Source organism: Calypte anna, chromosome 6 (assembly GCF_003957555.1).
Source record: "Calypte anna isolate BGI_N300 chromosome 6, bCalAnn1_v1.p, whole genome shotgun sequence".
NCBI lineage: Eukaryota > Metazoa > Chordata > Aves > Apodiformes > Trochilidae > Calypte > Calypte anna.
This window is the reverse complement of record NC_044252.1, coordinates 18016030-18031976: the sequence shown is the minus strand read 5'-3', so window position 1 is coordinate 18031976 and position 15947 is coordinate 18016030. Positions and strand designations below refer to the sequence as shown.

Below are 15947 nucleotides of genomic sequence, written 5' to 3'. Positions count from 1 at the left end.
CTTTCAACAATGTGAGTGACTGGAAAAATAGATCTCTCAGCTTAGCACTTCCTCCTTCCATCCCTGCTACAAATGTCACACATCTTAATTCTCACTCTTTCGCTACAAGGGAAGGTTATGTTTATTTTTTTTATGTAAGAAACAGCAAAAAGAGATTTGATGAGTTGTTGGAGAACACAAAGAATGTCAATTCCCAGGTTGCTTTTATGAAATAGGAAATAATAATGAAATCATAATTGGCTCAGAAGAGAAACAAGTCTCTTGACCACCTTTCCAATATTAACAGTATGATAAGGAAACAAATATCAGGAAGTGAAATGTTGTTGATGGGAACCAGATATATATAATCCCCAGGGGACTGGACAGGATAGCTCACTTTTCAGAGTGGTGTATGACACAGGGGTTACATACACTAAGAAAAAAAATTATCATCATTGTGAACCTTGTCTTACAAAGGCAGAAAAAAACCTGCACTGGTGAGCAATGCATTGCACGTGCCCTTGTGCTTTGTGATTTAATAACGTAGCAATAAAGGAGAATCTCCTTTTAAAGGCTGCTGCTTCTTGCTTTCCTGATCTAGTGAATCTTTACTTTTCTTTATAGTTTTGGCCACTTCCTCTAAGCTGTCATAAGTTTGGAAGATAGATGCCATGATCAGCACTGCCAGTGGTTGCTAGACTGGGTGCACAGACAAGTTAGTGTATGTTCCCTTCTTGCAGAAAACAGAAATATATTTCCAGTGTAACTATTCTATTGCATGCCAAGTCGAACTGCAAAGGGGTTTGGCTGGGCAAAAAGAACTTGAGGTCCCATTCAGAAACACCCCAAGAAAGAAAGCTGTCTGAGCATGTAATAATGAACATTTTGGGTGTAACCTGGGTCTAGACACTCTTGCCTACCAAGTAAACTTTTAGGTGGGTATCTGTGAGGCATTTGTGTAGATAATGAAGATGTTATCTCTAGGATAATGGCTCAAAAGGGAAAACAAATGACTCCTTTCCCATTCTGAAGAAAGTGCCTGGAAACAAGGCCTGTTAAAGTTATGCAAAAGTCAAAGTTGAGAGCTCAAAGTGATTGCTACAGTTTCATTACCACTGTCAAGAATAATTCATGAGCTGAAAGATCTGAAGTGTCTGAAGATCTCTTAGTTGTGTTGACACTGTAAATAAATGAGAGCAGGAAAGAAGGAAAAAAAGCCAAGTTTTCTGTCAAGTGGATAAAAGATTTAATATAAACAAAAGTCAGTTTTACTTCAACTTCATGGAAAAATAGAAATTTGAAACAGGAATGCCCTGGGATATGTAAAATACACATAAGAACAACAGAATTTAGGCTCAGGAAAATCAGTCTTGTAGAAATAACAGCTGATCAGATTAAATGATTCCTGAAGTGTGTGTTCAAATATGCCCATATTTTCAGCTTTCATTCCTCTACACCTCCAATTTCTGAGCAAGACAACAGTCACAGTAACACCTTGCAAAACCTCAAAATATGAGAAAAAAAAAAAAAAACAAGAACAGATGAATAGCTATACTGGTATCCATTATGTATGTCTGAATGTTTATTGCTTCCCCAGGTTCACTCTTATTGCCAAACAGAATTTTTTGAGGTTTTTCCTGAGCGAATTGACACTCCACGTGTGATTTCAAAGGTATCTTGTCATGATTTCAATGATTTTATGATACATTTTCTCAGTTGCATCAAGGCCCCAGATGAAATCAAGGTGTCCCCAAGTAGGAAAATGCTCATGGTAAATGAGATTAGTAATCTGAGGAAGCAGCTTTGCCATGTCTTTTGGATCTGCAAATTTGTCCTCTCCACCACTCCAAACAGCAGTTGGGGTGCTTATCTTCTCTATCTTGTATGCAGGAGGAGTAGACTGTAAGAAAGGGAGGAGACCTGAGTGAATGCTCTTGCATCAAAACTTGTGTCTGGAGAAAGGATTCTGTGCAAACACCTCTCTCTTTTCCTTTTGCACTCTCTACAGCAGAACAGCAATGATCAAGGCCACCCTCTGTAGGGTCTATTTTCTGACCACATTCCATGCCCATGGTGAAAGGGGATGGTGCATCCTGTTTTTGTGCCCTCTTGTAGTGCCTGTCTCTGACTTACCTGCAGTTTAACACCTGCTTGTGCCCTTCAGAGGTGGGGATGTGGAAAGAGCAGTCTGTCTTGATTAGGAGTTTATTCTGACTGTGGAATTTATTCATGTATATATTTACTATGGTAAGATGTTTAAATTTTGTTGTATGGAGTGAAATTACTGGTTTCAGTTGTTATGCTTGGAAATTAAGTGTCAAGGAAATATTTTGACCATTTATAATTTCACCCTAGAAATTTTCTGAGATACTGTGCTTGGGTAGAAGTGACAGAATGTATATCTAGAGCCTTTCTGTCTGTGAAAAGCTGTCAAAAGCTTGCCCAGGTACATCACAGAATATTGCAAGTCAAATGTGCTTGTTTAAAAAAAAAAATTATTGCCAGCCAATTAGAGAGGTCTCTATAGCTGTAGTATTCATTTTCCCCTTTAACATAAAGGCACCTTGATGATGATTTTTAGGGAACTGAAGAGCTCCACACTCATCCAGTCCTAGGACCTGTGTGTAGCTCTTAGCCTTTTGGAATGGATAAATTGACACACCTTTTGATACATCTCTGCATCAGTAGAGGAAGCAAAATGAACTTCTGCTATCTGCTAGGAACTGTCTATGTCAAGTCTGAAAACAGGCTTTTGCACTTATGAGTGACAGGTTCAGGTGAAAAATTATCTCTGACCAATCTCTCCTTTCTGTATTGTTCAAGGTGCTAAAATCTGAATTTTTCTGTTCTTAGTTTTGCCAAGGCCCACTGATGAGTTTTAAGGAAAACCATATTGCCTTACCTGGTTGTATTTCTTCATGTTTTCCTGACAGCCATAGTCATAAGCTTGAAATCGGTCTGCATATGCCAGCTATTAAAAAACAGATAAAATTTAAGTGTTAGGAGACTGAGATGCAGAGCATAGGATTCATTGTCCTGACTGATTTAAGCCAAGGCTCTGGCAGTGGACTGTGAGTTACACTCATCCCTCCCTCTGGTTGTTTCCAGGGATACTGAGGATGGATCATAGGGTGAGAGGTTTCATTGCTTTTCTCCTTGCTGATGCTCTCTGCTAATCCCCAACTGATGCCTTTGGTATGTTATGTTATTAAAATTTTTCCTGACTATCTTAGCTAACTAAAGTTGGAGGCTCTGTGATGGAGAGTGAGGCTCAGTTTTCATGTAGAAAGAGGACCTTAATGTCTAGAATATGTCAGATCTATTATTAATCTAGCATAATGCAAACACCTTGTCTTTTATGTGTCAGTTTTGTCTGGTTTGCTTACAGTGGTTGTGACATTTCCAGAGGCTCCTTACTTCTTACAAGAGTTTGGCTGAATATGAGTTGTGTTCAGACAGCAGTTTTGAGGTGGGTCATTGGACACAAGAAACCAACTCTCTGGAGTCTTAGTTGTCTACAAGATATGATATATGCCCTGCAGGACTGATGAGTGAAGGATTAAGTCCATATATATTTGGAGGTTTTTTGTTTGTTTGATTGCTATATCAAATTGTATTTATTTTCTTTTTCACACAGTCTTGACAAGTAATTTCTTCTGTGAATTACTATATAGTTCAGGGTGAGATAAAGTCAGTTTAGAAAACCTTGACTTCAAGACTTCAAGTAGCTGTGGATATGCTAGAAAAATCTGTTTCATATGTTGCTTTTTCTATATTATTCTGTCCTGCTACACCCAGGTTTTCTTTTTAGCTACTTGACTTTGTTAAAGGCTGGAAAAATAGGCTGCAAAGCCACTGGCTACCAGTGGTTTGAACCCATTTTCTGGCTCTTAGTAGGTGTATCCTGAAGGATTGAGCTCAGGGAATTTTAATCAGGGATGTCCTCAGTAGCACAGATATATTGCATATATATGTGAAGTGTCTGCAGAAATGGGGAGTCTGCCTGCATGGGGTATGCAGATACATCCTGGCTCAACATGTGCACCTGGAGACATCCAGTGATGTTTCTTGGCTGGAACTGTTTTACCGTGGCCTAATTCAAACTGTGAGAAGAAGCAGCCAAAGCATAACCAGTCAGCCATCTTTAGAGAACTGGAATCCAGGATCAGGAAAATGGCAAGAGTGACTAAAATGATTTTGAAAAAAACTGGCTATTGGGAACATCCCTGTAGAATAATGTTGCTTGTAATGAACTGCAGTGTTATAAAGAGATTCCCTAGATTGCTGATGTGCCAGCAGGAAGGTTTATGTGGTTAACTGGCTTTGGGAAGAGATCCAGGCTGCAATTAACCCTCTGGGGATGGTCTGGTGAGCCATGGGAAATGGCCAGGGCAGGTGCTCAGGGCAGCATGTGAGAAGATGTGAGAAGCAGTATCCCAGATCCACCTCCTCTGGACTTCCCTAGAGGTTTTCAGTTGCACAAAAAGCAGCAGAAAGAGTGGTTATGTGTCAGCAGGTGGTTATACCTGATGCCAGTGAAGAATGTTCTGAACTGAAGTTCCAGCAGGTGAATGTGCTACGTATGTATCTATTCGACTCTGGAGAGAAAACAGAAGTGTAATAAAGGCAGGAATTGGAACAGAATAAATCTTTGAAGGACCCGAGCAACATATCACTGCTGTGTTAAAACCCCACTTATTTTGATACTCTTCAAATACCAGACAGAAAGCTGAGAAGTGGATTTAGGTGTTACTGGCTATTATTACACATGAGCACACTTTCCCCATAAAAACAAATCTTTTCCATGAAGATAATACTGCTGTGGGATTCTGTGTTTCAGCAACAGTAGCAAAAAATTTTCCAGTCCTTACATAGTAGATTCCTCACCTCACATGAAACCCCCAGGAATGTTTTGAAGATTTGTTTTTCTCTTCTCTTTGTTTTTTCTCTTTGGCTTCTATTACTGCTAGAGAAGCCAGCTCACAAAACAAACTGGGGTTTTTTTCTGTTTTTTACAGTTCTGTTACGGAGATTTCCAGTTCCATCTCCCTGGATTCCTAATCAGACTTGTGATCTTGCCCTGAGAGCAACATTAATGACTTAACCCAAATAAAGGAAGGTACTTAGTGGTTTAGTTCTACAATTCAAAAGGGCTGCAATGCCTTTAATTACTTTTGTGAACCTTTGAGTCTCACTGCTTTCATGTATGTGCTTTTGGCGTGGTTATAGAGGGAGAAAAATGTATCTCACCACCCTCACAGGAAAGAACTTATTCCTAATGTCTAATCTAAGTGTCCCCTCTTCAAGTTTTAAACCATTTCCCCATGTCCTCTTGCTACACACTCATGAAAAAAGCCCCTACCCCAGCTTTCCTTTCAGGAATTGCAAGGTGCCTATAAGGTCACCTCAGAGCCTCCTTTTCTCCAGGGGGAACAACCCAAACTTACTCAGCCTGGCTTCACAGGGGAGGTGCTCCAACCCTCTGATCATTTTAGTTGTTCTCCTCTGGTTATGCTTAAGGACCTCTATGTCCTTCTTATGCTGGGGACTCCAGAACTGGACACAGTACTCCAGGTGGGGTCTCACAAGAGCAGAGCAGAGGGGCAGAATCACCTCCCTCACCCATCTGTCTGTGCTGCTTTTGATGCAGCCCGGGACATGGTTGGCTCTCTAAGATGCAAGTGCACACTGATGGCTCATGTTCAGCTTCTGCTCCACCACGACTCCCAAGTCCTTCTCCTCAGGGCTGTCCTCAATCCTTTCTCTTCCCAACCTGTATTTGTGCATGGGATTGCCTCAACACAGGTGCAGAACCTTGCTCTTGGCTATGGTGAACTTCATGCAGTTTGCATGAGCCCACTCCTTGAGCCTGTCAAGGTCCCTCTGGATGGCATCCCTTCCCTCCAGGGTGTTGACTTCACCTCAAAGTTTGGTGTAGTCAGCAAAAACATTACCCAGGTCAGTTCCTGTATACTTTGGCCACTGTAATGGGTATTTGTGACACACAACAGTGTTCCTCCATTAGCAAATATACAGCAGCTCTCCTGTGATTCACACTGTAGGTGTGTTGCAGACCTCAGACACAATGCAAGCACCTTCTGTAACTCTGTGTGCTGTGGATTTAGTTGTTTGGCTCAGTTCTAAGGACAAAAAAAATGGGAAAATGGCCCTTACAGTAGTTCTTTGGGACAGAGTTCTGGTGCAACTAGTCTGAAAGTGGGAAAAGGAGCTTTGTCTTGTCTTTTCATTATTACAGTGTTCAAAAAACTCTGGTGTCTGTATGCTAAGGAAGGAAACTGGGAATTGACTCCATCATGCATTGTCTTTGTTTTAATCATCTGTGTATGTTAAAAATCTGGTCCTCTTAGTCCCAAAAGAGGGTATATCTATTGACCTGTACAATATAGCTCCAGATTGAATCCAGTCTCTTCTTTCTGGGATTGGAATGTGCCTAGCTGTGGGAGCCTAGTGTTAAGCCCTGATAATAACACAGAATGTGCTGCCATTCCCTCAGTCTGCTGAGAACTATCTTGTGGTTTATGTAGGTTTACATGTGTGACAGTTACTAGGTAAGGATAGACGGCACAAATGTAACTTCCAAGGTTGCCTTAGTTTTGAATAGGTGTTCTTGCATACACTTACCGTGTTCAGATTTTTTATGTTGCCTCCAGCTATGTAACAGAGCACGTGGCCACAAAACTTATCCAGGGTTGCACAAAATTTTGTCACAGGTCCTTTCAGAAATTCGATTTGGTGCAGGGCTCCTTTGCAGCCAAATATTAACTGAGGAAGGGAGAAACACAACACTTTTTTTCTCGTTACAGGAGCATTTCATGCAGAAAAATGTTACTAAGAGCCTTATCTCCTAACTCAGTATTCAAAACCTGCTGAAACAGCTTGTCCCCCCAGTACCCCTTAGAAAACTTTTTCCCCCACAGTGCATCACATATTCTTCCATCTTCGTATTACTGCCGTAAGTCCTGGATGAAGCCATCCTGCCAGTTCTAGATTAGTGACCTCAATGCTCATTAATTTCTGAAGTTCCAGAGACTGTCATGGCTCTTATTGCAGTGATGCTTTAGCTCCTCCTGCATGAGACCAGTAAAATATCACTTAATAGTAAGAGTCCTGCAACAAGACAGATTTTTCTCAAGTCTCCTGCTTCACAGAGGCCTGCTGACACAAGCCTTTTTTCTCCACTATTTTTCCCCACAGAGTTTGGGAACAGATTTTTCAAGAACCCTCAGTTCATTCCAAGCATGTCACCTGTTTGGGAACACATCATCCCAGGCTGAGGGAAGATAAGTCAGGCACTGGGCCTCTTAGGAAGAAAATTGACATACCCGGAGAAGTGGCTCAGGAAGCTTTGCTATCTTAACCAGAGGACTTGTAGCATGTGAACATCTGGTTACTGGGCCCAGAGCACAGAATAGTTTCACCCGTTTAGCCAGTTCTGGGTATGTAGAAAATGCTATGAAGCCTGCAAATACAGAATATACAGCCTGAGTTAGTGAAGACATCTTCAATAGGTAAAATCAGTATACAAGCAGTAGGTAAGAAGCAAGAAATGAGCCTAGATTTGGAGCTCATCATCTGTGTTTGGCTGGGCTGCATGTTTTGCTATGAGGGGCTATAAAAACTCCAGTAAGAGAAAAAGAAAGACAAGAAGACAAAGTCTAGAACTGTGGCAACATATGATTTTCACATTTCCTTTTTTTTATTTTTTTATTTATTTTTATTTTTTCTGGGTTTTTTGTTCTAGTGAACTGGCAGTTGCTCATTTCTGTTCAATGTCCATTCATGGTTTTAAACCATTAAACATTAGGAACTTTCAGCTAATGCTAAAAGAAGGTTGGACTCAGAGGCCAAGAAGACAGTTAACTGCTAAAGGCTTACACTACAAAAAATTAAGCTATTAATATTTTTTCTTTCCTAATTGACAGTCTTCAGCAATATGTTTTTAAACAGTAATGTTGTTAGTTATAGCCAGTCATGAAATGCTTTAAATTCTGATTACATTGCCATTAAGTCACATGTAATCTGTCACATAGTAATGCTGAGTTTCTTTTTCCTTGTTTTTTGTTCTTTGAAAATATTTACTCTATTTTGCTGTTGTAGTTTTTGCTTCCTTTAACAAGGACAGAAATTTTATAGCTTAATGCAAAAGATGAAATTCATGAAAATTCCTCTTGCTGAGATTCTGAGAAAAATAGCCAGTGCCAGAACATGAAGCACTCAGGAGATAACCACTTTTATGTCTATAATTCTTTAAAAGCTGTAAATATATTTAGATGTGCTATTAAGATTCTTTGCTTACTAAGAGTAAACAAAGTTGTTTTAGAACAATTGTTTTTAGAAAAAAAACTGTTTGGTTTTTTTTTTTTTTTTTTTTTTAGGAAAAATCTGTTTTTAGAAAAGTTTGTATATTTTCCAAATCTCCATTTAGAGGACACTTCTATATTTTCTAGCTCTTCACAAACAAGTGAAACACCTGAGTCAAGGGGGAGACCCAACCTACTGATCAGACAAGAACATGAATGATTATGAACCACAGACATTACCTGATGTGGAGCCTTCGGAGTGACCAACATAGTGCACATGCTTCTGTCCAGTTTTATTCATGATGAAATACAACTCTGCTGGAATATCATATTTACCCATTTCATCAAAACTGCAGGGTAGAAACACAAAAAGCCAGCAGGCAATTTAGCTACCACAGTGTGAGTTACTGAATGTCTGTTTTGTTCATTGCACTAAGGAGAACTCCTTAAAAGATGAGGTTGCAGGCTTTGTCTGCATTCTTGCTTGAGTAGAGGGATGCAGCTGTACTGCCAGGCTGCCTGATGGCTGGGGCTTTCTCTGGGGAGGTCCCAGTTTTACCAGTCAGCAGCAGCCCTTGAGGGACTGAATGTGATCAGTGCTCTCACCACCATGGGTCACAGAACATTTCTCTCTTGGTTGAATTCAGCTGTGAGAGATTAGAGATTTCTACATAAGTCTGCTCAGCCTATTCCAGCTGAAGTTCTCTATCTCACTCCCACAGTGCTGTCTTCCCCCCTTCAGCATCCTGTTTCATCTCCCTGTGTCTGAAATATCTTCTCCAACCAGTGCTCCCAACTCTGACTAGGAGTAAGCTTCCTTCTTTGTCTGGGTCTTTAATTTTCTTGACTAGTTCTGATGTTGGTCTAGTTGAAAAACATCAGGCTGAGGATACCTAGTCCCCTTCCAGTATCTGTCTTGAGTAATTCTCCCTATACAGAGTACCTGAACTGCCAGAATTCTTTCTGGCTGGGCTTAAGGGTCTTATGTTTTAAAGACCAGGTGTTCCCTCGGCTGTTTCCTATCCAGACATCATAACCAGCATCTGCGAGGAGGAAGCCCAAGCTGTTGTTGTGCAGGTTGGATATCCAGTGGGTTGCATCTCCTAGAAAAGCATGCTGTAGGAAGACTACAGGTTTTTGCCCTGGAAAACATGAAAGTATTCTTATATTAGAAGAGTAGTTTATGTGTATTTAAGATTGTGTTGCAGAGTTTAGTGTGTGGAAGGTTTTAGATCTTCATTTTTCAGGAAGCTCACAGGAGAACTATACATAGATATTGGTCTGAGAAACTTGAAGTACTTGTTCCATGCAAGCAGGAACTGTTTCATGACATTTCATAACAATTTTATTACAGGTCTAGCATCTGGAAAGACAACCTATGGGTTCCCTATGGTGAAACAATCTACCTACAGGTGAAAACTGCTGAGGGAATATTAGTGTATATAAAACAAAGAATAATTTATTCAAAGAAGCAGATCTCTGCTTGGGTGCATTCTGTAGCTGAGTGGGCAGGGCTGAGAAGTCCCTGATAAGTGAGCAAGGCTGACCCATGTGATCTCTACAGGGCAGGGGTGTGGGGAGATCCAACTAAGAGAAGGGGTCTAAAATAAGTTATTTTATAATTCTTACAAGGAGTAATAAACAAAGTAATGGTATCCCAGGTATCTCAAATTCCAGGTAGATATTTTTATTCCAATTAGAAAATGTGATGAAATTGATGAAATGTACTTGGTTTTCACTGATTACGTGATTTTATATTAACATCCTTAGGAATATCTCTGTCCTTCAGAAGGGCAGGAATAAATATTCATGTGCCTAACCTGAGAGGCTTTCTTATCAAGCTTCCAATTTAAATGTATACTACTAAGATGATTAAGGGGGTGGAACATCTCCCTTATGAGGAAAGGCTGAGGGAGCTGGGTCTCTTTAGTTTGGAGAAAAGGAGACTGAGGGGTGACCTCATCAATGTTTTCAAATATGTAAGGGGTGAGTGTCAGGGAGATGGAGTTAGGCTCTTCTCAGTGGTGACCAGTGATAGGACAAGGGGTAATGGGTGTAAATTGGAGCATAGGAGGTTCAAGTTGAATATCCGGAAAAATTTTTTTCCTGTAAGGGTGACAGAGCCCTGGAACAGGCTGCCCAGGGGGGTCGTGGAGTCTCCTTCACTGGAGATATTCAAAACCCGCCTGGACACGTTCCTATGCGAAGTGCTCTAGGTGGCCCTGCTCTGGCAGGGGGGGTTGGACTAGATGATCTTTCGAGGTCCCTTCCAACCCCAAGGATTCTATGATTCTATGATTCTATGATTCTATGATATTAGTGCAAAACTAAAACATCCCTAAACTGAATCTATGAAGCCCGCTGCTAGCCCACATGGCGGCAAATTCTGGCATGTGACAAATGTATTAAAAAAGTTTGAAATAAGGACAAAGACACTGACTGTGGATTCATAATTCGGGCCACAATCCTGACTCAGTGGTCTTATTGAGATGGAAAGGTGGGGAACATGTCATTTAGCGTATGCTAAGGGAAAAGATGAGGGATTTATCTGGCTCTCAAGCACTCCTTATGTCCTATATCTGTGTCTCACCTGTATTTTGTCTGTGCCTCCCAGCTGGAATTCTGTAAACACCAAGAATGTATCCATCCTTTGTCGTAACTTGATATTCCTCACTGGGGTATCCATGATATCTGATAATCTCACTCTGTGGAAAGCCAGAAGAGATTTTGTTAACATTCACATTGTTCGTTGTTCTTTTTGGAGGGTAACCAAAATAAGCAGAGTGGATGGGGGCTGTTCTGTGACGATAATGCAAGGCCCCTGGCCACAAGGACCACAGCTGCGAATAAATGCTACAGGTCTTGTAAAAAAAAGCATCAAAATCTTCTCTAGACCTCCTTAGGTGGTAGTTGTCTGGCATTGGACCTCATGTTATGGGACAAAGATAATCTGTATTGAGTGACTAACCTTTTGGGAAATAGTTTGTCATGCAGTGCAATGCTCATGGAGATCATACCTTTCTACAGATAAAATGTATAGAAGTATCTGCATGAGACAAAGCCAAAAGTGTGTTTTACTCCATAATTCATCCTTTCTTGCCAAAGTGTGATTAGGCAAGCCATGCAGGGAAGGCAAACAAGGGTGGTGTTCCCGTCACTAAGGAGCTAATGATACCACCTACACCTAATTTTTCATGTACTAGGAAGAAATGTTTGATGATCCACAACAAGGGTTCTGGGATTACTTGGTGTTCAGAGACCCTGCAGTCTGAAGAAGGAGGTTTGACCTCCCTTGCAAACAGATTGCTGCAGAAGGAGTGGACTTTGCTTCCCTTGAGACTGGGAACCAACTTTTGCCTCCACTGCAAAGGAATTCTTCTCTTCAGCAGCTCACACTACTTGGCAGGAGCACCAAGGTTTCTTCTAGGGGGATGCTCCCTGTCCCAGTGCTGGAGGAACACTTTTGAAAGAGCCCTACTTCCAGCCTCCTGACAGGGACTGTTAGTGATGAGAGGGTGGTAGTGGTACTGGGACTGACAGTTTAGGAAGGAAAGGAGAGAAGGTGACCCAACTTACAACATTCATAAAGCATTCGGGGTTGGGAGTTTTCCTGTACTGACGTTTGTCCGAATTTGGAGTGAAGGGCGTTGTGGATCCTGCTGAGAAAGCAATTCCCTGGGAGCAGAGCAGCAGGAGGAGACACCACATCTTGGGGCTGTATGAGAGAGGACACGCAGGGGTGTTTGAGTCAGGAAGAGAGTGCTGTGGAATTAGAGAGGAAGAGCCAAGTGGGATATGTCCTGAAGGTTGCCCAAGGCGAGTTCCCCCAGGGGCTTCCACAAAGGGTGTGAGAGGGACTGTCCACAGCTCATGCTGTGTAGCAGGGGCCAGAAGTGAGCCAAGGGCTCCAGGAAGATGGGGAACTGACCTGCTGGAATGTATGGTTTTGGTGCTAGTTTGTGCCATGAGTTTGTTCCTTTCTCTCTCATGTATTGTCCTATTTGCTATTGAAATGAGTGTTTTAGACGCCTGGAGGAAGCGTTTTCTCTTCATGGAGTTTTGGGACTGACTAATGGTACCAGGGAAGCTCTTTTGAATAGAAATTGTAAAGTGCATTCTATTAGTTAGTGCTCTGCTGTTTGGCTGTAGCCAACTTTGTAATCAGCATAAAAGAAATGGAGAGGTCATAAACCCAGTACATTTTCTGATGTACCAGTGGCAAGATAGAAAGTCAACAATGCATTCCTGAGAGAGTCAGGATATTTTTTTTTCATCTATATTGTATTTAGGACTAAAGGCACCAGGGCAGTAAATGTGGGTAGTAAGTAATAGAATCTCCTGGTTAGCTTACAGGGGAAGCTTAAGTGTATTTGAAAATGTAGAAGTAAAATATCCAATTGATGCACACACTTTGCATACCAAGATTTTCTTGCATTCACTGAGACATCTGTAGAAAAAACCCATCAACATGAGTAGACCAAAATTAAACCATGAGTTACTCCTTTTCCCAATTTTCATAGGTCGAAGACTTTTTTGTCTCCTCATCTTTAGCAACCACATCCACTGATGCATAGCATCAGGCTTGCAGATCAGAAAGGATGCAGTCTCTCAAGTCTGATGAGCAAACACAGAAAACCACAAGACTACCCATCTTTATGGGTACAGGCAACAGAGAAAGAGAGGATGAAAAGATCTGTAAAATCCACTTACCTCTGCTTGCACTGCCTTGCTTGTGCCTCCTGCCACAGATCCTGGCCTGTGCCCACTGGCAGACTGATTCACTAACAGACACCCTTGCATATATATAAAGGGAGTCAAAATTTCACTTAGGAGCAGCAGTAGAGTGCTCTGTGGTGTCTGCACATAAAGGAGATCAGGTTTAAGAGCTGGCTTCCAAGTATTTAAAGGGTGGAGGTACGCTGCAATTGTACATGCAATTTGGCGTGGCATTTGGAAAGATCAAATTGGATCAAGTGAAGCAGGAAAGAAGAAGTGCTTAACCTGTAATTAGGATACTTACCAGGGTCCTAGGGGATTCCTGTTCCCTGAAGCTATGATAGATCTTGACCTATACTGGTGCCTATCTCAGCAAGTGCCATAACTACATTCATATAGAATGAAGAGGAGGAACCAACTTTTCTCAGCATTTGCTACCTAAGAACAATGTGGTTTGTACAGAAGCTGGTGTAGTCCCTGGTTTCAAACCTGCCCCTTGATTTTTGAACTGCCATTTTCTCGTTGTTCAGGGACAATTCTTTGTTAAGTAATATTTGGAAAAAAACCCACAAAACCACAAGTGATTTGAAAGGTATGAATTTAACACTGAGCACAGATTCCTAAATCTTCTGTTCAGTGAGCACCACAGCATTCAAAGGCCAGTTAGCTCTGAATTATCCTGACTTTGTGGAGATCTTAAGAATGATGTAAGAGTGAAAGATAGAAATTCAGCAACCCTGCTTCCTGTGTTCTGTCCTTAGGAAACCTGTGAAGTGTGAACATGTCTGTTCCTATTTTCTAGTACTTGTTTGGTTTAGGAAGAAAGTGCTGGGGAATTACAGAGGAAGAGCCAAGTGAGACGTGTCTTGAAGGTTGCCCAAGGTGTGTTCCCCCAGGGGTTTCCACAAAGAGTATCTGTGTGTGAGTGATTGTCCACAGCTCATGCTGTGTAACAGGGAGAGCTGCAGAACAGGTGAATAAAACACTTCTTTTGTGACTGTACTTGGGCATTCTCTAGATGACAAGAGCTGTGTTTGGTAGACAAGGGCAGCTCCTGGCATGAGTCAAGAAGAACTTTGAAGCATGAGTAACTGAAGTGACCACCACCCAGATGCCTGCCTTTATCTGCCTCCACCTCTCTGCCAGCAGAAAAGAAGAAAGGAGAAGAAAGCAGTACTTGTTTCCTGTCTCCTCAGGAGCAAGGTGAGAAAGTTTTGGGATGGTGTCTGCCCTCTGCTCCTTTGGGATAAAATTACTTTTCACTTCTTCCAAAAACCTGCTTTGCTGTCTCCAGATAATGGTATTTTTCCTGCTGATACTTCTGTGCCCAAAGTTTCTGTCTTTCAGAATTGATGGGTGCCATAAGAAACCATGGAACTGTTTGGTTTTAGAGCAGCGAACAATGAATGCTGAGATTGCCTTAATGTGGAGGAAAGTCTCCTTTATCTCTTAGAAAAAGCTGTCCCTATGGCGTATCTCATCTTGATCTCAGTGGGAGGTGAACCTTTACTCTTTCCTGGGTTAACTGATGCTATCAGGTTTGCTTTTCTGAACAGAAATTGAAGAGTGCAATCTATCCAGCACTGGTTTATGCCTATGCCAGATACAGCAGGTATGCTTGCTGGTTTAAGACTTTATTTTCCACAACTCAGCCAGTGGGTGCAGGGATACTACTCTCTGTGAGCTTCCCAGACCTTTTTAAAGCATGCACATTTTGATTCAAATGCTCCATAGAAAAGGAAAGAGCAGGTTCTGTATTCCAGAAACAGTCCAGTTCCGTGGGATGGAGTTAAAACTGTTTGGAGAGCAAAAGAAATACTGACACCTCTTGTAGGCTCCTTGCCTACAAGAGAACTGCAGATAAGTAAGATAGGACTTTTCCCTCCAGTCTTTTGATTCAATGCTGTAATTTTGATTACAGTGCTGTAAGCTCAGCACTGTGCTTACACATTCTGGAAAAGCCCTGAAAAGTCCTTATGCGTCTAATTCATTGTACATATTCTCATTGTGCCTGCATGCATGAGGAGAGAATAAGGGCTCTGAAGAAAGTAGCAGCCATTCTGCATGTGGATAAAGAACATAATGATCACTCAGGCTACCTAAATGTTCAACAACAGAATTTTCCACAGGACAAAAGAGATACATAATGTGCTGTAAAGCTTCAGCTCATGAAGTCATCTTGTGAGATTCCTACACCAGTAATTGTTGGGGACATTACTGCTCTTGTAGGCTTGGTTTCCTCAGAAGAAGAGGGCATAATTCTATGATCTTTGTGTGTTTACGTTTTTTCACCTTCCTTTACACCCTTTAATAAACTTTCAGTGTCACTGGTAAATATCTGCCAAGCTCAGCACTGAGATACAAGTCTGTAATGTAATGGGGTTCACAGGATCTCCTGAGCAGTTTGCTGGGAGAGGACTATTGAGTGGGGTGAGTGCCTCTGTGGGAAGGCAGGTCAGAGGCAGCTGGGGTAGGTTGGGCACCTGGTTCAGCAGTCAGCAAGAGTGAATCAGCCAACTTCTCAGTGTCTGTAGCTTCAAAGCAGCCACAGTATGCATGGCTGGGCATCAGGGTTTATGAGAGAATTTCATCAGAGAGCTGCCTGCTCTACAGTTTGCATTAGGAAGTTCAGCATACTCAGGAAAGAAGTCTCCCTGAAATCATACATCACTAGGTCCATTAGATGTGGAGAATCCACTTTTTAATGAAGAACAGAGATTCACAGGCAGCTACTTGTTTCTGGAGTCTGCGTCTAGCATAATACACGATGAGACATGCTGCTCCATGAGATTTATTTGGACTTGGAAATGGAGCTATAGATCAAGAGAAAATAAAAGACTATTCCCTGGCAACTAATGGAGAAGATGAGCAGGATTCTGTAGAGTGAGGGATGGGTATTCAAGTGATTTTTGCACTCTCTAGAGCTCCTTA

General features: G+C 41.6%; 1 protein-coding gene across 1 annotated transcript; it reads right to left on the bottom strand.

The window, feature by feature from the left end:
- Positions 1-1328: 1328 nt before the first annotated feature.
- On the bottom strand, positions 1329-12011 carry LOC103535916 (lysosomal acid lipase/cholesteryl ester hydrolase). The gene is made up of 9 exons (XM_008502026.2): positions 11877-12011; positions 10891-11005; positions 9244-9442; positions 8541-8650; positions 7323-7459; positions 6622-6762; positions 4506-4577; positions 2882-2950; positions 1329-1879 (listed from the first exon to the last, which is right to left on the bottom strand). Exons 1-9 carry the CDS (start codon positions 12006-12008, stop codon positions 1646-1648), a joined length of 1209 nt encoding a protein of 402 aa, XP_008500248.1. The 5' UTR covers positions 12009-12011; the 3' UTR covers positions 1329-1645.
- Between the last annotated feature and the right edge of the window lie 3936 nt (positions 12012-15947).

Coding starts and splice junctions, on each gene's coding strand:
- LOC103535916 (XM_008502026.2), bottom strand. CDS start 12,008: ATGTGGTGTCTCCTCCTGCTGCTCTGCTCCCAGGGAATTGCTTTCTCA. Junction 9,443..10,890: donor GAGGCACAGACAAAATACAG/GTGAGACACAGA, acceptor CATGTTTTCCAG/GGCAAAAACCTGTAGTCTTC. Junction 4,578..6,621: donor ACATAAAAAATCTGAACACG/GTAAGTGTATGC, acceptor TTTTCTCTCCAG/AGTCGAATAGATACATACGT.